The 26,710-nt window shown below is 38.6% G+C and overlaps 1 protein-coding gene and 1 long non-coding RNA gene across 2 annotated transcripts in view; one reads left to right on the top strand and one right to left on the bottom strand.

Annotated features, from left to right (window-relative positions):
- Positions 1-126: 126 nt before the first annotated feature.
- ctnnbl1 (catenin, beta like 1) overlaps positions 127-26,710 on the top strand; it is a 53,776-nt gene continuing 27,192 nt past the window's right edge. The window contains exons 1-11 of the mRNA XM_058643540.1: positions 127-279; positions 1,351-1,578; positions 3,353-3,459; positions 3,604-3,747; positions 4,305-4,398; positions 6,301-6,394; positions 9,484-9,575; positions 10,782-10,854; positions 11,781-11,839; positions 12,372-12,520; positions 16,330-16,511. Coding sequence (XP_058499523.1) covers positions 250-279; positions 1,351-1,578; positions 3,353-3,459; positions 3,604-3,747; positions 4,305-4,398; positions 6,301-6,394; positions 9,484-9,575; positions 10,782-10,854; positions 11,781-11,839; positions 12,372-12,520; positions 16,330-16,511 — 1,252 coding nt within the window. The 5' untranslated portion in view covers positions 127-249. The remainder of the gene's footprint in view (positions 280-1,350; positions 1,579-3,352; positions 3,460-3,603; positions 3,748-4,304; positions 4,399-6,300; positions 6,395-9,483; positions 9,576-10,781; positions 10,855-11,780; positions 11,840-12,371; positions 12,521-16,329; positions 16,512-26,710) is intronic.
- LOC131468868 (uncharacterized) lies at positions 23,546-24,578 on the bottom strand. The gene is made up of 2 exons (XR_009241747.1): positions 24,379-24,578; positions 23,546-24,260 (listed from the first exon to the last, which is right to left on the bottom strand). It is a non-coding gene; the product is annotated as an uncharacterized LOC131468868 (long non-coding RNA).

Here is a 26,710-nt window from a genome sequence, read left to right as displayed (position 1 = left end):
TAAGTGAAAAAAATTAAAGTTTTCTGCTTTACTGCACGTAGACGACCATGGTTGTATTTATTTTAAAATGTTTTAGTTAATTGTTTGGGTAGCAACTTTTACGACAATACTGTATGCGGAACCTTTTTTCGGCAGACTTGTTTCTGTCGGAAGCTTGTTGTTAGGGGAGCAGCGAATTGTGCTAGCTCTTGTTTAATTTCTCAAAACTTAATAAAACGGTGGCACGGTTAAGGCTTACTACCCGGACAAATGGATGTCGGAGAGCTCCTGAACTATCAGGTAGATACTTAATTCTGCACGACACTGTGTTTGTGAACTCTTAATTTAGCATCCCTGAACTTGTCTCATTCACTGGGGTGCATGCTGTAGCGTTGCTCGTACGTTAGCAAGCAATCTTTCACTTAACCCCGTTGCCCCGATATTTACCCGTTTTAGGTTGTCTGTTTACTTTATTTAGCACCACCAAGGAATCGCATTTGCTTTCATTTTTGTATCAACTGACAAGACAAGAAGCTTTAACCGTCGCTTATTTTGAACAGCGACAACAGATAGCGTGTTAGCTATACAGCTGCTGTGAATGTAGAGAGAGGCTGCGAGTCTTTTATTATATGTAATGACTGTATGTCCTGAACTTGTTCACTCAGAATGATTATAATTAAAGCTTGCTCCTTAGTTATTTATCATTATTATCATTATTATTATTAATATTATTGTTATTGTTATAATTGTTGTTATTTGATATGGTGTTTTGTTGTAGAAAGTCAGTTAGATAATGTCTTGTATGCAAAATGCAATTATTGTCCACAATTTCTAGTTGTGTTCTATAGTAGATCCACACAATTCAGACCCAATAATTATTTTTGTCATGTAATAGATCCACACAATTCAGACTGTAAGGGGGGTTAGGCAATATTACCAAAAATGTCACAATTAAAAAGTTTCAAGTCTGTTGACAATTTATTTTTGTTCTTAATTGATAATTACATTTTGGATTGATTGTTGTATTGACATTGAATATAGCTATATTGCAGTATTCATTTATACTGGACTGTTACCCATCCCTATCAGTTAGTCAATCTCACCTTAAATAAACTCTGTGTTGCAGCTTGTATAACAGTAATTTTTCATAGGATAGTTGCTAGTATTAACATAATGTGAAAAGCTGGAAGCAGATCAAAGTTAAACACAAAGTATGCAGTCTTTCCTTTTCATTTTCTGTACTTGTGTCTGTCATTTTCTGTGTATTCAAGCACATGCAGTTTAATTTAATCCTTAATCAGGATTACTTCGGCAAGTAGAACAATTACTTGTGCACATGTATTCATTTCCTAATTTCCTTTCATCCCACAGCCTGACAGAGGAGCAAAGCGTCCCAAGCAAGATGATGGAGGAGCAGCAGGAGGAGAGGACGATTCCAGAGGAGGGAAACAGCCGAAGGGTGCTAGGGAGAGATACAGGGAAGTTGCAGCAAGTGTGGGAATAGGAGGAGGGTTTGAGATGAGGGACACTGATGATCTGAGTGGGGACAAGAAGAAGATAATTGACAAGCTGATGGACGATGATGATGATGATCTTGAGGTAAGAGAGTTTATTATTGTATTGTTATTCTGCAAAGTGTAGTGTTTGTCCAAAATGACTACATCTGAGGCATACAAACCATCATCACCAAACCTGTCTCTTCAGAGAGTAAACACGACATTCATATAGTGTCGTAGATATTGTGTGACTAAGTCAATCTGTGATCGTAGATCAGTGAAAAGGATGCAGATGCATGTTTTTCACTGCAGTTAATCTACATTGTTTTGTTTCCATTCACTGTATACGTTGGAAACCTAAAGTGTTAAATCATGTGTATTGTATGCACTTAACGCATAAGAAGACCTCCAGGATCTATATAGTTTCAGTGTTCACACAGAATTTCTCGACAACTTTAACTGTGGCTGATGTGTTTTCTTTGAAGTTCTCATGCTTGTAGAGATGGTTGGCAGTGAAGAATGTGATGATGGAAAAAGACTAATCAACCTTAATTAATGTTACTGGTAAATCCTGTGCTTGTCCTACTATTTCATTTAAAGAAATATCTGCTGTTAAAAAACATCTATTACGCCAGGTTTATTCAAGACATGCTTGAGCATTACATACACATGTTGCATGAGTTAAACTCATTGACAGCTCGCTAATATATAAGACCAGCTTTAAGTCGCATCACTTCATTCCAAATTCCAATGATCACAGAATTTGACAGACAGAAAAAACAACAGAGCTGGTGGTGCCTGAAACTTTTGCACAGTACTGTATATTCATATATATATGAAATGGTGCTATTTGCCATAATTAATATCCGTTTTTGTCTTTGTTCTATCTGGGTTGGACAGTGTCAACAAAAATTAACAATGAAATGGAAGTAACACAACTTTTACTTGATGTAAAAAGTCTGGCATAAGCCTCTGCTGGGGTGGTTATCAAACAAAAGCCTGGGATACATTTGACAAGACAGGGAGTGGCCTCCTTTTTGGTAGTCTTGTTTGTCCATTTGTGTGCTTGTAGAGTATGTGTTGTACTATTATATGTAAATGCAATGTATTTTTACAGTATTGTGTTTGCAGGTGAGCATAATAAGGAGCTTGTTTAATCTTTGTTGAGCTTCCCGAAGCTTAACTGATGTCTAGCAGTATGTAAATAAATATTGAACCAACAATTAGTAAGTCAGAATTAGGGATATACAATTAGCCCAATTAAAATCCATACACATTTTGTGTGGCTACACATTAATGTGATTGTGCATTAAAAAGCATTTCATTTCAGAAGGGTTTCATGTGTGTTTAAATAACAGAAAAATAGAAAAAAGTATTTCTTTGTTTATAGCACTTAGTTAGTTGAATAGTTATATAGGTTGTTCTAACGTCACTTAAAGGCAGTTTATTTTTTTAAAGAAAATTATTGAGAGAAAAGAGACATAAGAAAGTTTCTTTTCTTCTTTAGAACCATTGTCCCCATGTTATTCTGTACATTCAAAATTCATACGTCCATTTTCCTGTTCTTATTATCCCACTTTGCGGCCTTTTAAGATATTCATTGTGTCAAGAGGTACTCAGAGAAAAGTGCTGTTCTTTTCTATAATGTCAGACAATTGTAAGTTCCTAACCTGTCATTATCTGCCCAACATTTCAGCCTTTGTGAGTTCTAACACACTTCCTTTTCAGTGAAATGCTCAGTTTCCCCCTGACAATAGGAAGGTTCTGGCTTCTATTTGCCACTCACGTAATTAGGGTGAACCTGTATGGCTAAATAAAAGATTTTTCTATTAAAAGTTTTTTTTCCCCTTTCTTCTTCACATGTGTTCATCAAACAGGCAGAGCCAGTGGATGAGAGCTCAGTGAAGAAAATGATCCTGACCTTTGAGAAAAGATCATACAAAAATCAGGAGTTGAGGATTAAGTTTCCAGATAATCCAGAGAAGTAAGAATGTCCATTCTTTTTGTTGGGTAAACCAAGACTGTCACAATTCTAAAATATAATATACATCCTGTGCAGCAATTTAAGCAAATTAAAATACTAACATGTTAATCACATTTGATTGTTTTTTTGTTTTTTTTAAACCAGGTTCATGGAGGCGGAGCTGGATCTCAACGACATTATTCAAGAAATGCATGTGATTGCTACGATGCCAGAACTTTACCACCTGCTGGTGGAGCTTAATTCTGTCCACTCACTCCTGGGCCTCCTCAGTCATGAAAACACTGATATCCTTTCACTTATGGATCAAATAACACAATCTGTCCATTTTGACTCATTCAAAAAGATTTAAAACACATCAGAGAGCCATAGGATTACACTTTACATAGGATTTGTGTTAATTTATTACTTACTTTGCAGTTTTGTGGTTGCAGTGCAGCTTAAAATAGTCTGCATGCAGCACTCTGTTTCATCTTTATTTATTTAGTTCTAAAAATTATTTTTTTTTCCTCGTTTAAATATTAAGTAGAGGTGAGGTAGAGCAGAGGTGCCAGAAAGTACGGAGAAATACTTTTTTTGTCTTATGGTAGAATTTGTTTACAATATGGGTTACAATATTTCCAGACTGACCTCTTAATTATCACATATGATTATGCTAAGCATTTGGATTAAAACATAAATCTATAGTATTTGTACATTGTATTGCTTAAAATGAAATGGATGAAAAACTAAAACCAAACGTCTTTGTCCATGGTCATCCTGAGAACTAACTCCACATGACAAAATGGACATGAACTTACTATGAAGTTTCCAAAAGTATTTTATTGTCCTTAGCCTGGAGCACATATTGCCATAGCAGTGGTGGACCTGCTGCAGGAGCTGACAGATATCGACACACTCCACGAGAGCGAGGAGGGGGCTGAGGTGCTCATAGATGCTCTGGTGAGTTTACATCAGCCTTTGATGATATTGATGAAGCAGCATTCTGTGGAGTCAATACTTAAGTTTGTGCGCTCTGGCAGGTTAACCAGGCATAGAGGATTGATTTAGCTCTCTTTAGGGAACCAAAAGAAAATCTGTGTTCGGCCATTGTTAACTGAAATACATGCAGCCATTTTTAGTATGAATGACTCATAGCAAGTGATGCTATGAGACCAGGGTCTTCATCCAATGTATTGATATTATTATTAAGTTATTAGTTTAGATTTATTTTTAAATTAATTTACAAAAGTAACATACACATTTGCACATGCAAGCAGTGCAATCTCACTTGCAGCAGAGCCTGAATGACAGTGTCAATTATAACAAATGTACACAAATGGTAATGTACACTGATAAGAGCATGAGAGCTAGAACTTAGTGCCACAAGTGGGAACATACACTGCAGTAGCTCAACCTGAACCTGGTCTGCCTGTCTACTAACACAATGGTAATACATGTTTTGATGACTCGCTGTTGAGTAGGAGTTGGGGAAAGGCTATGTCCAAGCCGTCATCTGGTATTTCCCTGATAGTCAGCTGCCCTTTCACAGTGGTCACTGGTTTACTCTAGGTCGGTAAAGTGTTGCTGCAATTAAATTAGGTTTAAATTTTAAAAAGTATTAAGAACTTGGATAAGAGAAAATAAAACAGCGTTTTGTTGTCTGCACAGTTATGTAATCTCGTCTTAGTTTTGGTTTACTTACTTTTTCAGCTATTCATAGCTTTTCTTTGTCACATTCCAGCCGTGAGTTGGTGTCAGTTCTAAGTTTAGGATCTTCTCTTTTTGTCTTTCACTTTCTCCACTCTAATAATTTGCTGTTATATGTATGGCGGAGGAGCGAAATGTGGGCTCAGGCTACGTCATGACTGTTGCTGTTATAAAAGACTCTGCTGGCTTAAATGTGGCTGTTTTTAGAATGTTATTTCTTACCACTCCTGCCTATTGTTTTGCATTTAAATTCAGTACGTGAGTGAAAGGGACATATCACTTAAGGTTTGGGATTTAAGTGAAGTTATGTCTTAAGAATGCAGCTCTCAGATACTTTAAAGAGCACCACGAAGCCTCTCTTCATTGTTGGCTTGCAGGTTAGTTATTATCTGACAGGAATAAATGTTAAGCACTTAAGAAAATTGTGTGTAAAAGAGAGAGTGGATTGACTTGTGGTGTCACAGTGGGTAAAGCAGTAGCTCAGGTAGTTTTGCAATGCTCTGAGGATAAAGGCATTATATAAATGCACTACCATTTAACACACTCCTCTTAGGGAAAGTGTCTCAGGGCAGTAAGGGTTGGATGAACCGGTTTGTCTCTCCTCCTTGCTTTTATGCCGCAGGAACCTCTGTCCTTGCTACCACAAGGATGGATGGGATCTGTAACAAGATAAATCAAAATGATCTACAATGGTCAATGACTGATCCGTGTCTTTGTTCTGTAATTGTACTTTAACCCTGCCGGCTCTGTTTGGTTACAAGTTTGTAAACTAGACTTAATTGATAACTCTTAAAAGTGAAACTTCACTGGGTCATCCACAGGTCCCAGTTCCTGCAAAATCAAGGATACAAGTTGTAAAAATAGCAAAAACTTTCACAAATGGTTATACTGCTGTGTTCTCCATCACATACCCAACCCCAACAATCAGACCTCATATTAGACATTGGTCATGGTCCAAAGATAAAAACAGAATTTGGGTTGATTGATGCTATATAGATTTTATTTTGATACAATATTTTGTTTACTTTAATTTGAATTTAAAATAGGATTTTAAACACTTGAGTGAGGATGGAGGAAGTGTTGAATCCCTTGTGGATTTGTGTCAGTTTTGATGTGTCAGAAACTTGATGACTGACTTCATCTCTCTGTCTGTAGCTGGAAGGTCAAGTCGTGGCTTTGCTGGTGCAGAATATGGAGCGACTGGATGAACAGGTGAAAGAGGAGGCTGACGGCATTCACAACACACTGGGTAAGGAGATTATGTTCCAGTTAGTGTTCATTCCGTACTGAAACAAACTGGTCTAGGTAGAAAATATGAAGTAAAACAGAATCACCACCATTACTCTCTGACTGTCCTTTCTTTGTTACAACTTGTTTAACATGAGCAGCAGTACTTCTCAATTAATGCTCCTGTTGTGTGTTTCGCTTTGAGTCCGTTACTGGTTCACACAGCCTTCTATCCATATTTTTGAAAAGGTTATTTGTCCTCACAGCACCAAAACCTCCACTGGTAACAGAACAGAAGATGCCTTCCATGCAAAGGCATCTGCGGTTTAACTAACATGACAAGCTTACTGTGTGCTGCTGCAACAGCTTATAGTTTCTCTTGTAAAACGTCCACTGATGCCCAATTTATCAGTATGTTGCTATGTTATTTAAGGTCCAGTGTGTGAAATTTAGATTCAATTATTTAGCAGAAAGATGAAATAATAACTTTTAAAATCATAAACCTTCTATCAGGTGCCAGGTTAGCTCAATGGAGGATGCAACATACACCTTCACAAATAAAGGTTGCTAAATTTTACACACTCTTACCTTTAAGTTATTGTCATATATTATATTTGTATTTACATTGTACCACAAAATTAGCTAATTGTACTATATTGGAGTAGATGCTTATATATGTTGCTTAACACTGTTATTATATTGTTACGTATTTAAAAAAAAAAAATACAGCAGACCATCACCATTGTGTGGGCAAGGTGGTCCCTTGCATTAGCTTGGAGGTCTGATAAGTCCTAAATACTGAATGTTATATTGGAAAACTGCAATGGAAAACATGCTGCCGCAAGCTGATAACAGTAAGGTGCACAAAGACGCGCACATCCAAAGTAAATAAACATTAGGTGCTGGACAGAATTGACAAAACGATAAAGAGCAGAAAGTGTCCGCTTACAAGTTGTTGCTCCCAAACACGGGAGAAGGGCTTAGGCCTGAAACGTCACCTGGTTTGTTATAAAGACTTTTTGGAAGGAACAGTTGGTCTGTGGATACGTGCCGCTTTGTAAATGCCAATCACCACAAAGCAACAGCAGTGTAGGGAGAAGAAAAGATAGTGGAGATGGAGTTCTACACTAATGCAAAAACACAAGGTCATCTGTGCAGATTGTCAACATATACATGTGTCTCAGCAGCACAACAAGCCTGGAAGGTATTTTCACTTTGCACATTCATGGGAGAATTCCTGGACAAAGTTTTACACAAACCTGTAAAAGATTTTCGAGCAAGCATCACTGATCAACCTTGTCTTGTCATAGCTCTGTAACATGAAACACTCTTCCAGTGGGGGAAGGATGCCTTCAAGGTGTATGGGTTTGTGTTAAGGCTGTGGGGCAGTGCAGTGACAGGGAGTCCTCGAGGACTCTGGTTTGATGTTGGAGAGGCACGGACAAACTTTATTTGTATTCTTGAAGCTGTGTCAGTGTGTCCCTTTGCTGTCAAGTGTTTTAAACTTTTCTCAGTGGCAGCAAAGAGAAGATGTCATTGTCTCATTTAAATGTTTTTGAAAAGAGGAAGAACTTTTAAACTGCTAACTGAATGGGTTTGTGGTTTTTTTTTCTATTTAAGGGGTTGGAGTCCTCAAAGTCAAGCATATAGGTTACAGAGACTCTGAATCCCCGCAGCATTGATTTGACAGCATTAAATGAAGACTCAAGGTGCTGGAGAGGGCATGAGTGGACCAACAGATCATTTGAGAAGTCACAGTCTCTGTATTTAGCCTCACATGAATCCGACTTTTCTGCCTCTCAGCTCCTTTTATGTTCAACGAGTCTTCTGAGATTATTTTTCTCCCTTTGTTGCCAGTTTGGGGCTGAGTGTCAGGAGGGTTTTTTGAGGTGTGTGTGTGTGTGTGTGTGTTAGGCTGTGGGTTATATTGAGGGAGGGGAGGGTGTGTGTGTGTGTGTTTGCATGTGTGTGTTATCGAGGGAGCTTTCCAAGCTTGAATAAGCCTTTTGTCTGCCTTGGATGCTCTCTGCTCTGAGCCTGCTGTCCTCCAGGATGCTGTCTGTCTGCTCTGTTTGAATCACTGATAAAGGCGCTTCCTCCCTCTCCCTCAGCACCCGTCTTCTCAAACTTTCTTTTTCCTCAGCATTTCTCTGTTATTGCTCTTATTTATTATTATTTTAGAATTTGCTGCCAACTCAAGCTACCATCTTAAAACGTTTGGTTTTAATTTCAGATTACTTAATTTAACAAGAACCATTCAGCTTAAAATGTAAATTGCAGTGGTTTAAATAAATCTCATGGTGATATGATTGTGAATGTGTTTGTGAAAAAAACTAGCTAAAATTAAATGTGAAGTATTTATTAATGGGATCAAATGATTTCACTGTATTAGTCACAACCACGCTCTAATAAGCATTCTAATAGGTATTAGAAGTTTGCTATTTACATTTTTAGTCTTTATTTCTAATATGCTGATGAGTCAGATATTAAAAGATGTATAATGTAATTATTTCATCATAGATTTTACCTTCAAATAGTCTTTAATATATTCTATATGTGGCTACGTTTGCCGCTTTGTGTGGGAATACATCTGTGTGGGACATCCTGTTTATGCTCTTGTTGTTTCTTTATTCCCTCACTTCTTTTCATCCCTTCTCCTATTCCTTTCTTTCTTTTCCCTCTTGGTTTCCTGTTCCTCTCTGCTTTTATCACAGTCTGCCTCTCACCCTGTGCTGCAGTCTGCTCTGATAGAGATATCGAGTGGCAGAGACAGCATTCTAATGATAATATTAGAAGAAGCTGGGACATGAACCCTCTATGTTTCAGATGTTTTCCTTCAAACTGTGTTTGCACAGCATCTGCAGTACACATGAACTTGTCACGGACAGAAAGCTTAAATATTGAGCGAGTTAAAGCACTCAATTTTATAAGAACCTTTAGAGAGTTTAATAACCACCTGGTGCCTGATCAGCCTAATTAAATCAGTATCTTTTTGATCCAGTGATTTGGATTAGAGCATTTTCTAGATATTTTATCTCTGTGAGAAGTTGGTTATGAAGTGTGTGTGAGGAGCATATTATATTAATATTTGATGTGGGATGTCTTCTCCAGCAATCATAGAAAATATGGCAGAGTTCAGACCAGGCCTGTGTGCTGAGGCTGCCCAGCAGGGACTCATGCAGTGGCTGCTCAAGAGAATTAAGGTAAGCAAGTTGTCGACATTGTCAGCCAACTGGCTCATTTTTTCACTCTGTACTCCTTTGGCAAGAACTTCTAACTCTTAGTCACAGAAATACAAGTCTATTTCCCAAGCATTTAATAATAAAAGGAAAAATTAAAATCTACCACTCTTTTTCATATTGACTATGAGACTTTTACTGCTGAACAGTACTTAAATATTCTACTTTAATCAAGTCACTTTGTATGAATGTGCTACTGATTGTGCTTTGTTTTTGAATCTTTCTTTGATTTTATTATGTTTATTCACTGTCCTCTTGTCATTTGCTAGTGACATGAGCTATCTCATTTTGTTTGTATTCATACCCAGCAGACTGACAAAAGTAAATCTTGAGTCATGTATGATGGATAGTAACTGTGTTTGCTTATTAATTTCTGTACAAACCATGTCTCGAGATGGCACAGTAATTATCTATAGTGACCAGTTATATCTGCTCAGACGATGAAGTACATTAAGCTTTTACACATACATTTTTACATTCAGCTAAATGGGTTTCAAGATAATTCCAGATGTTGTGTAGGCCTGTTGATTCTGAAAATTAAGTTGCTGTTGTTATGTCCTGTAACTATCATACAAAAATCAAGCTTTAATCTTTAATCTTTGTTTGATAAAATATAAATAAAGTTTTGTACATAGTCTGTTTTTTCTTAAAGTCTGGACCAGGGGTGGCCAACCACTCAGAGACACAGAGCCAAATTTTTTACAGTGTTACTGCAAAGAGTCACATTAAACACACAGGCACACATGAACATCCCCCTATCCCTTCCTCTTACTCTCTCCCTCACACACACAGACACAGACCTCTACTCAGCCATTTCGTTCAACCAAAAAAATATAAACTCCCCCAGTCTGTTAAAAACGTCCTGTTCATCTTCGTATTTTCGTTTTGCTGTGCACGTTTTCCTTGCCGTTTTCAAAGCGAAAGTGACACAGGTTGTATATTCAACAATGAGGTTTTCCCTCTTGCATGTGTGCGTTTGATATTGAACTAAGATGAACATGCGTACACATATACATGAAAAAAAAAAAACCCACAAACACATAAAGAGCCGCATGAAACTAGGCAAAGAGCTAGGCAATGAGGCTCGGGAGCCACGGGTTGGCCAAGCCTGGTCTGGACCCTGAAAAATAGGAAAAGTGATAATTAAATCTGGTCTCTTTTCCCTCTCAGGCAAAGATACCTTTTGATGGTAACAAACTGTACTGTAGTGAAATCCTGGCAATTTTGTTGCAGAGCAATGACAGTAAGTGGTTTAAGGATTCATTCTTTTTTAGTCCTCATCATTTTTGTTTTCAATCTTTTCATTTCTTCACCTGTCATATTTTTTTGTTTTATTCTTTCCTTTCTTCCTGCTCATATTGGCCTAGGTTCAGAAAGCTGCAGGGTCTATCAGCTTCTCTGACAGTTTCTCTTGTTACATGTATTTTATTGATATTCAGTGGGAATCTTCTAAAAGTCTAAAGTCTAATTCTTCAGCCACTGTCTTTCTCCTTAGCACTACTACTTCCAATCTTCCTGTCACTGCAAAATAAAATCTACTAAAAGCATATTTTTAACTAAACCAAGAAAGTGGGAGCGGCCATAAATAATAGTCTTTTGCATTGTGCTTTCAGAGTCTAGGTACAGGAATAAAGTAAGTGACAAGACTACATTTAGGAATATGACAATGGGGGATTTTTTGATATGCTAATTTGAATATAATTGTCTCTTCTTGCTGTCTAGTTCAACTTGCAACACCACTTGGATGATAAAATACTGCTGCAAATGAGAAGAGCTGCTAAGCTGAACTAATTAAGACCCTGTAGATTCATCATATTGCTCCAGTCAAATTCTCAATGAGTGTTTGTTCATTCTTAACTTGAAACTTTGAATATTTCGATCTGTAGCAAATAACAAAATGAGTCCAAATGCCGTTAGATGCAGAACTACATTGTGTAACATTAAATCACATTTTAATACACATCTATATTGAATAAGTTGTCTTTGTGTTCTTGATCACTGTCTTTCACTTTTTGCTTCACTTCTTCCATCCTTCCTTTTCCTGCTTAAATGTATGTTGTTTTTTTTTGTTTTTTTTTAAACAAACATCTCAATTGAATCACCCTGTTGTCCTGTTGCTCTATTTTTATACCGTAGCCTTTCCTCTCACTTCATTTCTCTCTTCTACAGATACCAGAGAACTATTGGGTGAGATGGATGGCATTGATGTGTTGCTGCAGCAACTATCTGTAAGAGTTTGCTTTTACTTTCTATTTTTAAGTTGCCTTTATCAGTCACTTTAAGAACCCATCATCAATTTGAGCCTCACAGGGACCAGTCATTTCTCATACAGGAGCATCTCCAAATTTAGATTTTAACCCAGGAAAGGCAGGTTTATATTAAACCAAGTTAAAACCTTAACTTGAAACCCACCATACATCCACAGATACATTTTTGTGGAGTTTTAAGTATTTGTTGATATTTTGTCAACAAAAGTGTAGTTTATACTCCTGGGTTTAATAACTAGAGTTTTTGAAGAGACTGCTGGTGTTTCTGTGTGTGTTTTCTTAATTATAGTATTAACCTGTCTAATCTATGCGTAACATGAAGCTTGTTCCTGCTCATCATTTAAAAGGCTTATTATGCCCTCACTCTAAAACAAGTTCATTAAAACATGGAAATGGTTACTTTGGTGATCAGTTGCCTTTTCATAATTGCAGCATTTCCTCTCTGAGTTACTTGAAATGTTACGTTCTTCAGTGCAGTCTCCTCCTCTGTTAGGTGTTCAAACGTCACAACCCGTCTACAGCTGAGGAGCAGGAGATGATGGAGAACCTCTTTGATGCTCTGTGTTCCTGCCTCATGCTGGCCACCAATCGGGAACGATTCCTCAGAGGGGAGGGGCTTCAGCTAATGAACCTAATGCTTAGGTGAGACTTCACACTGCAGCCATTCTGAGACATGATCTGTAAAAGATATCCAAAAAATTGGTTCCATATATTCTCTAGAGTTAGCTGTTCACATATGACAAATGTAGCACAAGATTGTCTATGTCAGACGTGTTCACAAGGGCAGGAGAGGGGGTTGATCCTTGGTTGGGTACATTGAAGGCAGGGCACTCACCCAGTGGCTTGCTGTGAATTATCCAGAGCTTCTCCAAGCTGTGTTCTCACATGGGCTTACTCAGATTTATCCAGAGATTCACTGGGGAGCTGCATGTGTTCGTATGTGTAGCTCCTTCCAGACAATTATGGGAACATGTCTGGACTTATGAGCTTATGAGAAATGTCATCATGATAAATCACTGCGACATCCTAGTTGACCCAGTTGCAGAAGTAGGGCATGTAAAATTGTCTTTTGCATTATGCACTTCAGATGGTAATGTTGATTTGTTTGTACGTTACTGGCTGAAATGTGTTAAATATGACACCAACTAACTTCTCTAGAGCTTTTGCTGAGAACTGAAGTTCTACTACAAGCATTTTCTGGGCTGAGGAAGCATTAACTAAACCTTTCAGCTTTTTATTATTGAATGCAGTCAAAGTTACAATGCTGTTGTCTGAGCTTCACCCAGGCCTTTGACATCTCTGTATTCTACTGCAGACAGACTTCTTGTCCAGTCAATCAGCAGTTGGTCTAACAAGGCAGAGATGTAGCCTCAAAGACTCATAAAGACCCATTATATGGTTTTATGAAACCATTGCTTCTGTACCTCTCTGCTGATAGTCACATCGCTTGATAGTTATATTTAGGGTGTGGATCAATATCTCATTATTGGAATGCAAAAAACCCTTTGTGTGAAGTCATCCTTCTGGTAAACAGAGTAAGGAGGAAGAAGAATAGACTAAAATGGGATTTTTGGGAACATTTTTAACGTTTAGAGAATGGTATTGTTGATCATGGCATGGCATGTTATAGTTTATTAAACATACTTGATTGTTTTTGTGTATGAGACACATGAGTCACTTTGCCTTATACTGACAGTACACAGATTGTACAAGACAGAAACTGCAGCATTAATTTCTTTAAGTGGTCATTGAGCATAGAAGATTGCTACATAAATACAGTCCATTTACAATTACCATTTACTTGATGGATGTGTCTTGCATCATCAGGCCATTATCATGCATTAGTTACATTGTTGTAATTGTATCATTCCTCATGTCATTACACTTTTATAATAGTTCTTGAAAATGAATGTGTTATCCTTTATCAATAGAGTGGCCATTTTTTGGATTTTTAACTAAAGGATTAAAATAACACAATTTGTCTTCATGAGCATTAGAAACATCTGAGAAAACACAAGCAGCACATTTGTTAAGTTGTTGCTGTTAGTTCATACACTGCACATAAAAAACAATTGGGGTCATAAGAGCAGGCCTCAGGCTGATGTCATTATTAGGTTGATGTTGGTAAACCAGTAAATTCTTGATTTTCATTTTCGTAAAATATTGACAAAGTTGCTTGCTAGATATTACAGCCTATGAACAGCAGGTTGTGTCTTATGTGTCTTCATGACGATTTAGTATTCATTTAGGAGTTTTTTTAAGCTGATTTGTGACGTATGCAGTATTTCAACATCTGAATTCAGAATGAACGGAAGCTTAATCTTATGGTTTATGAAATTAGCATGTATGTAACTTTAAAGAGCTCTGGAAAGGCAGTAGTGATGATACAGCACGAGTCTGATATCACAAACATGTTAAATTACTTTTCAAACATCCAACTTTTTGAGCAGTTTCATTAAAATTGTGATCAGCTTTTGATTTCTACCTAAACACAATGCAGCTGCAAAATAACAAAAACAGAGTGCGCAATAGAATACAAAACAAAACCGAGACACATTTATTGGTTTTTCATCAAAAACTCAATTTCAATTCCCACTAGGCCGCTTCTTTTTTTATATATATGTAATCACCACTGTTTCACATACAGATTTGACATCTAGTGCTTTGATACATTCATAGCACAGCTAAATGTTTATCAGACCACACTCTCAGTGTATGCTGGGCATTTTTTAAAGTGCACCCTTTCTACACATGTGAGAGGATGTTGTGATTTTCTGATTACATTTCTGGGTGCTTGAGGTGTGCATGGGTTTTTAAACCAGCACCAAACTTTGAGTGATTCGGTCACATCTAGAAGTCTAATCAAAAACCTGCTCATGTCACTGACACACACACTAACATTGACCTATTCAAGAGCAACAACAGCAAAGCCATCTACCACCTGAACTGCCTACTTTGCCCTCGGAAATTACACCGAGTACAGCTGCCCCCGACCTCTCCTGCCATCCATCATGTACACCGTGTCCATCTGGAGAAGCAGACTCAACTGTTTGAATTATGTGTCTCTCCTCAGAGATAAACACTATTATCTGTCACTGGTAGGAATGGAGGAAGTGACACTGACAGACGGCTACACTTCTTAAGAGGAGGTGTGGAGTGTGTTTGTGTGTGTGTGTGTAGCAAGCAGTTGGTCTCTCTAGTCGTAGCTTTGCTGATGAAAAACAGATGAATATTTATGTTGCACTAATGTTGCCAGAAGCACATTTTCAGGTTTATTGTGCTTTTTAAGCGTATTTAAATTTGCATAGTTTTATGGTCTCCATGACTGTCTCTGCAGACATCCATGGGACTAATTAGAATAGTGTTCATTAGAGTTTGGCTAAAGTTTGTCTCTGATTTTGCCAAAGCTCAACTGTGAGATGTGGTTAATAGAGCAGTTCTTGAGACTCTGGCTGATTACAAAAAAAAAAAAAAAAGCACTTTTAATATGTACTGGATTAATTTAGTTCTTGCATAGAGTGCTCACACCCACTTAAGTGTACTCCGTTTTGTGAGTGGAGATGTGTATAATTTGCAGAATTTTCCCTCGCTCTCACTTGACTCACTTGACCTCATGCAAGAACCTTTTAATGGTCTCATTTTGAAGTTTGTTCACTTATTCCCTTTGAGGTGTGTTTGTGCAATTCCTTCAATTCAGAACCATCAAAACTGAAACTATTTCTATCAAAACAGGATAAATATCTCTTGTTCATCAGGAGTATTCCCCCGTGTTTGTAAGATTATGATCGTAAACATAATCAACCTCACTAAATTAACATATAAGTCAACATCTTTGACCCCGTATAAACAAGTTCCTCAATTGAAATAAACCTTTCACACAGTGATACTGGTGTAAGAAATGAGCAGATGGAAATTTAGCATTGTCAGGGGCACACGTCACTGAAACAATTTGAAATTATTAATACTGCCGCTGCCAGTTTGACATCATTAATCTCACACTGCACTGTGAGGGAGAGGAAAAAAGGGATTTCACATAAGCTGATTAATTGTCACATTCTTCCAGATTCTGTGCTGGTATATATTAGCCTAGCTTTTATCGTTTTTTCCCAGAAAATAAGAAAGGCAGAAAACTGAGTTTCACTAAATTGGCAATGGTACGGGATGATATGATGAATAGAATCCCTTTATAATTAATGTCTTTGTCTTGTGTTTTTGTATGTTATATTCACTATACTACTCCTGACTGAATTTTATTTTTAGCTACATAACTCTAAGCTATACCAGGATGTTCCACCCACTTTGAAGACTAAGAAAAAAAACGTTAAACCTCAACCTAAAATTATAGAATATAATACCGTGTGTATGACAGCTGAATTAGTTGTGGTCATTTGACATGATGTGCATTTGAAGTATCTAGCTAGCTCCAACAGTGTTTCCTCTCTCTTCTGTAGAGAGAAGAAAATGTCTCGAACAAGTGCTCTGAAGGTCCTGGACCATGCAATGATTGGACCAGAGGGAGCGGACAACTGCCATAAGTTTGTGGACATCCTGGGCTTGCGAACAGTTTATCCACTTTTCATGAAAACTCCTAAGAAGATGAAGAAAATCGGAGCAACTGAGAAGGAGCATGAAGGTCAGTCAAACATAGGAAATAAAAGCTTAAAAGGTTTTAGAATAGCCGCACGTAGTGCTGCATAGATGCACCTTAATGCAAATAATTATTGATTTTTTCTAATTCTTAATAAAATATGTTTTTGTTTGAGCTGGCAAGGGTTTTTAGGCCTTGCACTGCAGGCTCTGCTATACTAATCATAGTAATTGTACAAAACACAAGTATTTTCTTCTCCTTTTACTACTTTTCTGCTGCATGGAGTCACACCCGTTTCCGACAGACGCTTGCAGTCCTAACCTGCTCATGTATCACGCTCTACTGCCTCTCTGGCCTGTCAGTTTACTCTATCAATCCAATCTTGATTGATTTTCCTGCCTGTGCTCTCAAACCTCTTGTGTCTCTGAGTGAGAGGTAGGGAGCTCAAACAAGAGAGTGAGGGAGACAAGACAAAGAGAGAGTGAGAGAGACAGACAAAGAGAGAGGGAGAGGTAGAGAAATTGGATGTCCACATGTTTCAGGGCGAGGGGAAAAAAAGTAAAGAAGAGACCGAAGAGACTTCTTTGTTTGATTACCTATGTCCAAAATCTGTCCGTATTAATTAGGTTTGATGTATCCGTCGGGGCTTACCAGCCCAGTGGAGGAGAACAAATTGTCTTTCCATCTCACCCAGGGACTCGATGAATTAACCTTTGACTTCCTGGAGCAGTAGGAAGAAGTGTAGGGAAAATAACCTGTCGTAACAAGAAAACCTTTCCTCCCTTGTCTGTTGAAGCCCCTGGCATGACACACACACAAGTTTAGATGATTGTGATGCATAGAGAAACCAATGATTATAAGTTTGTCAACCCTTTTAGGGTAAAATACTAAGGGACTTACATGTCAATCTTGTGAAGGTTAGCCCTAAATCCAATGTCAAAAAAGTGTTCCATAGTTGGGACACTTTAGCCTTTAGCCTAGAATTTTTCATCTCAGTCTAATATTATGTTATCTTTATATTATGTAGGCTTACCACAACATGTATTATAATTGACTGATTTTATGTGTGGTTTGTGTTGTTTTAATCTGTGTTTAATTGGAAGAAATTGTAACGTTACATGTTCTCCTACAGGGCTGCATAAAGGTACTAGGATTTCAATTGCAGGAAAAAAAGAAATTACATCAGCAAAGGTTTTAAAATGAGTCAATATAAATTAAATGTATTTAACCAGATATTATTATGCTATGCTATTATCTACTGATCGCAGCTAGTATTTCACGAACTTGAGCCACCTTAAATTGTCAGAGGAGGAAAAAGGATGACATTCATGGAAATACATTTACATATAAAAAGACAAACATGCATGCTCAGATACTCATCCTCCTATAAAAGTACATGTTAATATACACCTGTCAGAAATAAATAAAGGTGAAAACTGTTATCAATTCCATCATATAACACGGGCCTGCTTTGAAAGTGCATTGGCCTGTACTGTCATTGGTGCAATGACATACACATTAACAGTTGTGCACATGCATGTTGCCATTCTTTGTGATGAAAGTTTCAGTGTGTATAGGTGCAGTTCATCATGTTGTTACTGATTACTGGAACAGCGATTGGCATATGAGATGCTTGTCATAGTATAAGGTGCATTGAATGAGCCTCCCCCTAATAACACTGCTAATTGAAAACGCAGTGAATCAAGTGGTTCTCCAGAATAACAGAATAACAGAGTAGATTAATTAACTATCAGCTCCCTCAAACAAAGTAATTAGGAAGAAGGGACTTCTCTGTCCTCCAATCCTGAGTGCTCTATCTCTCACACATTCATTCTATGGCTCTCTCTGTCATAAAACTCAGTGCAGAGATTGATCCCCGTAAAATCCTCTCAGAAATTGAAACAGTCTAAATGACCAGGGATTGCCAGGCTGTATTAGCATACAGAATGACACAAATAATAGACATTGGAAGTGGGAGGGGCGGCTGAAACAACAGACAATAAACCAGAAAAAAAGAAATTTCTCTGCTTTCTTTGCTATTATTTTTCCCTCTGCATTTCTGCTTAAATGTGTTCATTGTAGCTAATGACAGGAAGAGGTGGGGAAGGTCTGGTTTGAACCTTGTTATTAACAATACACACTCTACCAGGTTGTCTACCAGGGCGCTTCACTCGTGAATATTTTTGACACAATGCTGCCATAATTCACCTTATTTGTAGGCCTCAGTTTATTGGTGTATGTACTCTGTCATTACCAGTGAAATTAGATTGTATGGCGGAAATTGGTGGTAGCCAGTTGTTACATTTAGGTGGCTAATGATGTGAGCGAGCGTGAGAGGGAACAGAAGTAAACATCTCATTTACATGGAAAGCTCAACTCGGTAAGCGTTTTTCTGTGTGCTTGTGAGTACGTGGGTGTTTGTTTTGTACAGAGTGCACAAGACAGAGTCTGAGGGAGGGAAGTGAAGGCTTTGTAGTTGATATGTTTTGAATGCCACACATCTTCTAGTGCTGAGAAAAGTCATCATTGTGACCATTATTTGTTTCCAATGAATTCCAATGAAAGTTGCAGTTCAAGTCAAATAATATTTGCATTGCTTGCCATCAAAAATTACATTTACAGTACATAGATCTCAGAGAACCTATCCCTGGAGACTCTGAGATCTGTGTGGGAGACAGACCTAGAGGGGTTATTTCACCGGAACAGTAGGGAGCAGCCCCAGAGGGAGTGCACTCTGCCTCAATATGTGCCCGGCTTGGTCAAATTCAATTTAAGGTGTTACATTGCCTTCACTTCTCAAAAGTCAAACACTCAAATATTTCCAGATGTAGACCCTACCTGTTACCGCTGTAAGCGTTTGCTTGCCTCCCTAGCACACTCATTCTGGCATTGTCCTAACTTTCCACTTGTTCCATCTTCAAAAACTCTAGCAGATGTCCAATTGACAATGAAGCCAGATCCTTTAATTGCTATCTTTAGGGTAGCAGGGGTTAACAATGAGAAGAGATTCAAACTAAATTTGTCACTCTGTTGGCTAGGAGGTTGATTCTCCTCCAGTGGAAGTCTCCCCACCCTCGAGCTAGACGGATTTAGGATGTGTTGCACCATCTCAATCCTTGTGAAACTGAGACTTACGATGCATGGCTCCTTGGCCACATTTACACATCCTTGGCAGCCACTCATAGACTATATCAAAGATAAGCTCCTAACTCCCTCACCTCATCTCGTTTGAATGTTTGCGTAACCATTTTTTTGTTGTTCTCTTCTTTTTACTTTACATTTTGTTATTACTGTCAACATCTCTGCTGTATGTTTGTGTATGCCTTTAACAAATACCAATAGAAAAGTCTTTAAAAAAAAATACATTTACAACTTGGACAATCAAGAAGAGAACATTAGGAATCGTAAAAAAAAGTAATATATAATTTGGAAGATAACAAGCAGCTTTTATGACCTCTTTTCCACCTTAAAGATCTGGAAAGAGGACAAAGCCAAGTACATCATTCATACATAAAGCAAGAAAATAAAAACAAGGACATAAGGACATGAGAGAGAGAGAAACAACAATGAGGCTAGAAGTCTGGGAGGGCAGGGATCTAGATCTAAAACATCTGGAACAAAGCACCAACAGCCAGGACATGGTGAGTCCCAGGAGGTCCCAGCACAGCCGATGGTCCAGCAATCTTTGTCTGAGTTAAAAGACAGGACACACAAGGGGAAAATGGAGGGATAGAGAGTGAAAAAGAGGCGCACACAACCTGTATGCTCATATCCACAAGGGTATAAGGAGACTGAAGATAATGGATATATTGTGGTTTTCAGTGAGGGTATACTTATCTCATCAACAGGACAACCTTGACTTGGTCTAATGAATCCCTGAGACCGGGACCAATCTGCTGGTAGGATAATGGTTAAAGGTACCAGGCTTGGACAAAAGTAAACTTAACTGAAAGTCGAGGCATAAAGACAAGTTTTAAATTGTCATTTAAATGCCTCAACAGAGTCCTGCATACTGATGCAGAGGGGGAGGTTGTTCATCGTGATGAGAAAGAGCCCTCTATAGTCTGCTGACATTTTCATGACTTGGGTATTTAATGTTTTAATGTACTCCTACATGTATGATGAGGCACGATTTCTGGATATCATTAGAGGACCACCTGGCATGAACGGCGAGTTGGTGGAAGTCTATCTGAAATGTCATGAGCTGTGGTATTCTGAACACTTTAAAAATGTGCATGCACATTTAGCCAGACGCAGTCAGGGCCATGGTGCCCAAGTTATAGCTTTGTATTGTCAAAGATAAAATATGGAATTTATCAGCAGTATCTCTCCCCTGTTATTAACAAATGGAGAAAGAGTGCGTGACTACGTAGCAGAATATATGAGACGAGATAGATGCATTTAATTGAGAAACTTGGTTATCTGGATTTAATGATGAAACTTTCATCACATATTTCACTCAGAAGCAAAGGATCAAATGGAGCTTGTTTAATCATCTCCCCTCCCAGCACTGAGTGTCTTTGCAACAGATTGAGATTAATACAATTTTGCACGATACAAGTTTGATAGTAATCTGTGTTGTCAGAGTTGTGCGGCGTAATCCTATTATTCATGTATTTCAGAAGGAGAGATTTGCTGTTAGATCTCTGTGTTAAGACACATCTAATCATCTTCCCTCTGGTGGGGTTTGATCTCTGTAAACTCGTTCGTTATAGTGTTGATGAAAGCGCTTGCATATCATTAGGGTTAGGGTAACTTTATTCATATATATATATATATATATATTTATATAAACAAACTAATTTCAGGAGTCCACTACTACTTATAATATAATTACATATCATATTACATATTAGAGTGACACTTTGGTTTTCCAGGTATTTAACACATTCTCCCCAAGTCTTGAAAAAAGTCTATACTTTCCCTTTTGTCACAAAGGTTGGTTATTCCATGGTGACTCATTTAGGTTTTTGAACCAGTGTTCAGCGCTCGGCGCCTCAGTGTTCTTCCAAGCTGTTGCAATACAATGTTTGGCTTAAAGTGAACATGTCTCCACAGTGTCTGAAGATATGGGAACATTAGCCAAATTAGACAGATGACAGCCAAAAAATGGAGCAGAATATTTAAAACACTAATTAATTTACTTGTAAGCTCTCCTCAGTGCCATTCATTCAAGTTTAGAGCCTGTTCCTGGTGGTCTCGACTAGTTTATTTGTTCTGGTTAAACTGTTGTGTGGTGTGTGAATAATGTAAACTCACCATGACTCAGCAAGTCATGCATTATAAACTGCGCTGCAATCCTCAAACTTTGAAAGATATCCCAGTTCACTCATGACTTTCAAAGTTGTAGGAATGGTATCGTCACCTCAGGCTTTACACCATTTAAATTGTTAATGCGGTGGCCTCCAGGGAAGCCTGCATTGATCAATATAATTGGTATTGTCCAACAGTCACGCTGATTTGTCGCGGTTCTTGACGTATTTTTCATACCTTGTTTTTAAACTTGATATTGAAGTCTAAAGCAAAGCATGCAAATGAACTATTGATTGAACATCTTTCCAAGGACAAATGAGGAAGCTGTTTTACTCAGCCTTGTATCCACAATGTTGTCCTGCCTCCACCCGGTCACAAATCTCCACCGAGCGGCTGCTGTTTAGTTTTAAACTCTGCAGAGAGAACATTCCACAGCCAGCGATCAATAGCCTCCTCGGCAGGGCGTGAAGGTGATGACATCAATTACCACTCGGATCAAGTTGATAAAGTAGTGTCCTTTTGGAAATGGCAGTTAGCCTCCCTGTCATTGTATACAGAAAATGTGGTTGTCTATGTGAAAATAAGTCTAAACCTGATGAACAGCCCACGTTTCCTCTAATCCTGACAATCCGTGGTACTGTGAAATTTCACAGAAATGCTGTAAGATGTAAAACCTCATTTTACTGAACAGATTCAGGCTCAAGGCTCTCAGCTTTAACAATGATTAATACTGGTAATAATTTTGGTAATGTCGATAGATAACTGTACTGTGCTGTATATTCTTAAAGGCTTGACAACAGCATGGCTGTCAAAGCTTTTAGTTTTCCCGTTGTTCTGGTCTTATAGGTAAAGAAGCTCTGGGTCATTGGGGAATGCACAAAGGATGCTGACGGCAAACACGACCCCTTTTAAAAAGCAGAAATGGGATTGATTCCTGTACTCTCGTCGCTTAGCAACTGCAAAGCCTTGTTGCAAGAGAATATTGACCTCTTGTTGATCAAGTCCAATTACATTTTTTTTTTCTTTACTCAGGTTTTTTCATTTCGCTATGTACAATTTATTCATAATTCAATATCATAGAGACATATTTGACCATATATTTGTCTCCTGGTGCATTACAGAGATATTTGAATCAGATTCATGCAGCATAACATGAATGTTTTACACTAGCACTCAATGAGGCTAACTAGTTCTTGTCGCTAATTATTTCTGTTAACATGTTTTAGACCCCCTCACTTGCACAGTGGCCCCAGAGTTGCCACAGACATATTTCTATGACCCTGAGAAATGTAATTCTGCCACAGCCACAACCATTACCATGGTTCAGCATGCCCTAAGATGAAAATTGATTCCTAAATTTCATTAATATTTTCTCCTCCCTTAATGTTCTGTGCACACTCTGTAAGTAGCCATGCTTAGCTGGCTGCGTGCTGTAATTGCAAATAATCAAGAGTTAATGGATTTGTTCTTTCTGAGGGGTGTGGTGGATGGAGGAGTGTGAAACTGTTTTAACTGAGGAGCCTAAAAGTAGCTCATGTGTTAGTTAAAGCGCGCGCGCACACACACACACATTCGCACAGCTATTCTTCTTAGGAGACTGTATTGACTGATTCATTTGGATGACTGACACAAAATGTTATCCCTGATGTAACCCGCCTCAGCTATAACTGTTTATGATAAAGACTGGGAGATACAGATATGGTTATTCTATCAGTGCACTAATTACCTCATGGGCTAGGGAACCAGAAGTCTAGATCGCTATAGGAGAAAGGGGTATTGGCAATATGCATTGAGTGACAGAATAAAGAATTCACACAACCAACAAATACGTTTTAAATGTATTATATTGTGTTGATTTAAAGAACAAAAAAAATAAAATAAAAATAGACAAAAGTAATTTAAATTGTCAGCGACACACGAGATGTCAACAACAGTTCACAACAAATCCGGCCACAGAATAATCAACAGTCTCTGTTTTGGGTAGCTCGCCACGACTACTGAGGTTCCCTTCTACCTTTACAAAATGGAAGGAATCCCAGCAGAAGAAGTTTTCATGCAGATCTCAACCCAGAAATCCATGTAAAGGAAAAAGACCCGGCCTATAAAGGCCAAAAGAGGGTTACTGTAATAGTCATATAAATAAGATTTACTTTTAAATGTAAATAAATGCAAATAACATTATTTATATACGTACATTGTAACATTGTTTACTAATAATTATTTTCAACTTCTCTAAATGAACTGAACACATTTCTCTATATTAACATGAACATTTTCTTTTATCGCCGCTCACTCTCAGAGAAAACAACAGAGTGGGGGTAATATAAGTAAAACACTGTAATATAAAACATTTTATATCTTTTTAAACACAACACACATGAAATTAATGCCTCATTAATCCATATTAATATTAGCAGATTCACATTTCTACTTCATCAGATCATTCAAATAAGTTGACTCACCAGAGGCTCAAGCATCACATCACACACACACACTCCAGACACAAGGCAGAATACACGGCTCTCATCTGTCCAAGTTTTGCTTTTGAAGAGACAGGGACACGGGAGTTCAGTAATGTGTAAGCTCACAATACAATTTAGCGAAATAAACGTGGCTAATGGCATGAGCTAGCGCCACGAATGCTAATAACACAACTTACGTTTCTCTTCCGTTTTCGTCACAAAATACACAGTCCGCTAATCAACCGACGGCAAAAAGCTTCGCTCTCTGCGCTGATGATGAAACTCAGACGCTTAAATATCTGACTCTCTCACATAAAACAATAACAACTTCAGCAAAAGACTAGCATGTAGCCACCCTGACGACAGTTCGGCAGAGAGAGAGAGCGAGAGAATCCAACACAAGTGCACGTACACCCAGACAGCGTCTGATTGGTTGCGCTGCGTCACGTTACGTGAACTCCACATGTCACCCGTATCGTGTACACTTTTAGAAAGGCACATTCGACACACTTGAGATGAACAAATATTCCTTTTAGCAGATATAAACAAACATTATGTATATAAATCTTTCCTTTTTAATCTATTTATTGACATATTTTAAATTTAAATCATAAATCCTATTTATTCATTTTGTGTAAGATTATTTTAAATCAAACTATTTATCTGTCAAATAAAATAATGTGAATTTATTAATTTATTGATCTGACTAATTAACTTCTAATAAGGGCCTAGTAACCTGGGTTACACCCTCCCCTTCTAAAGGTGTGTATGTCCCATTACACCCTCATGACTATGATTTTTGCCCTGGGGTTACTTGAGAGGTATCTGCATAGCCAGGGTTCTGGAGTGCGTCAGCAAGAGCAAGGTTGAGGCCTTGGAAAAGTGACTGGACTATAGACAGCAAGGGATGTCCCAGCTGACCATACTGTAGTCGTTCAGGTTGTGCTCTATGCCTCTGGGAACGCCTGGGAACATTGCCACTATCACTCTCTCCCATGATGACTGGAGGGGTTCTTCTTCCAGATGTCCCAGCCGCTGTTCCCTCATTGATCCTATCCACTAGCACATCCTTACAAGGTTCGTCGACAGAGCATTCTTCATCCTTGCTGCCGTCACTGAATGACAGGTCTGAGAAAACAGGAAGGCTTTCACCCATAATATTTGATTCTGAGGGAGACTCCAACATGCTCAGCTGAACTGGTAAAGTCTCTCTCTCTTGTCTAGAAATGTCAGAGGGCTCATCCTGAGAGCTTCCAAACAGAGTTCTTCTCATTGTGGGGGGATCAGTTTCCCTGTGACTTGATGTGACCTCAGCCTCCAGATCAGCAACTGCTGAGGTTCCTTTCCATCCAGAACAGTTCGATCTGTCGGTACCTGGCTCATTTGATGTGTCCTCTCCAAAAGCTGGAGGTTTCTCTGATTTAGATGGTATTATCTCCACAGGATTCCGCTGTACTGTCTCTTTTACATGTGCATGTCCCTTTTCTCTGTCCTGGTTCTCAATGATTGATGTCTCTGTTTTTCCTTCCAAGTCGACTGGAACAGGGAGACAACCAACTGAAGACAGGGCGGGTTGTTTTGTTTCTCCAAGATGTCTCTTCCTAACAGGTACTGTCTCTGGCCGGGTCAAAAACCGTGTTTCCATAAAGTCAGCGTTCAATGTCTCTCCAGGTAAGTAACAATAGTAGTCACTATCTTCTGACTCTGAGTTATCATCTGCCACCTCAGACTCAGCTGTAACTCCCATTCTTGACCGTCTCCTTGTTCTAGGTTTTCTGATAGTCTGCTTCGGAGGTTGGTCAGACTCAGCCACAGGTAAGAATCCGCACGGCAGCAGGAGATCACGGTGTAAAGTGCGAAGTGGTCCATCTTTCCCTTCTGGTTTGACAGTGTACACAGGCAAGTCACCCGCACGTTTCACCACTACGTGAACGTCTGATTCCCATTTATCGGCCAACTTGTGTTTCCCTCTTATCCGAACATTCCTCAAAAGGGCACGATCTCCCGGTTCAAGAATGGACTCAACAACTCTCCTGTCAAACCGCCGTTTGTTACGCTCAGCTGTCTTTGAGGCGTTCTCTGTGGCGACTCGGTAGCTTTCCTCTAGGCGGCCCTTTAAGTCATGCACATACTGGGAATGTGACTTGGGTTCACGGCTGGAAGATAGACCAAACGCCAAATCAACTGGAAGTCGGGGTTGTCTGCCGAACATTAGTTCGTAGGGACTGAATCCGGTCACGTCATTCCTTGTGCAGTTATAGGCGTGCACTAGAGGCTTGACAAACTCCCTCCAATGAGACTTGTCCTTATTTTCCAGAGTGCCCAACATCTGGAGGAGGGTCCTATTAAATCTCTCCACCGGATTTCCCCTGGGGTGGTAAGGGGTAGTCCTGACCTTCTGAATGCCAGCGATGGAGCACAGTTCTTTTATGGTGCGAGACTCAAAATCTGGACCCTGGTCACTCAGAAGCTTTTCCGGAAATCCATAGTGCACCAGAAAGTTTTCCCATAAACACTTAGCCACAGTCT

Source organism: Solea solea, chromosome 11 (genome assembly GCF_958295425.1).
Source record: "Solea solea chromosome 11, fSolSol10.1, whole genome shotgun sequence".
NCBI classification, from domain to species: Eukaryota; Metazoa; Chordata; class Actinopteri; order Pleuronectiformes; family Soleidae; genus Solea; species Solea solea.
Note: the sequence above shows the minus strand (reverse complement) of the source record. Positions and strands in the feature narration are given on the sequence as shown.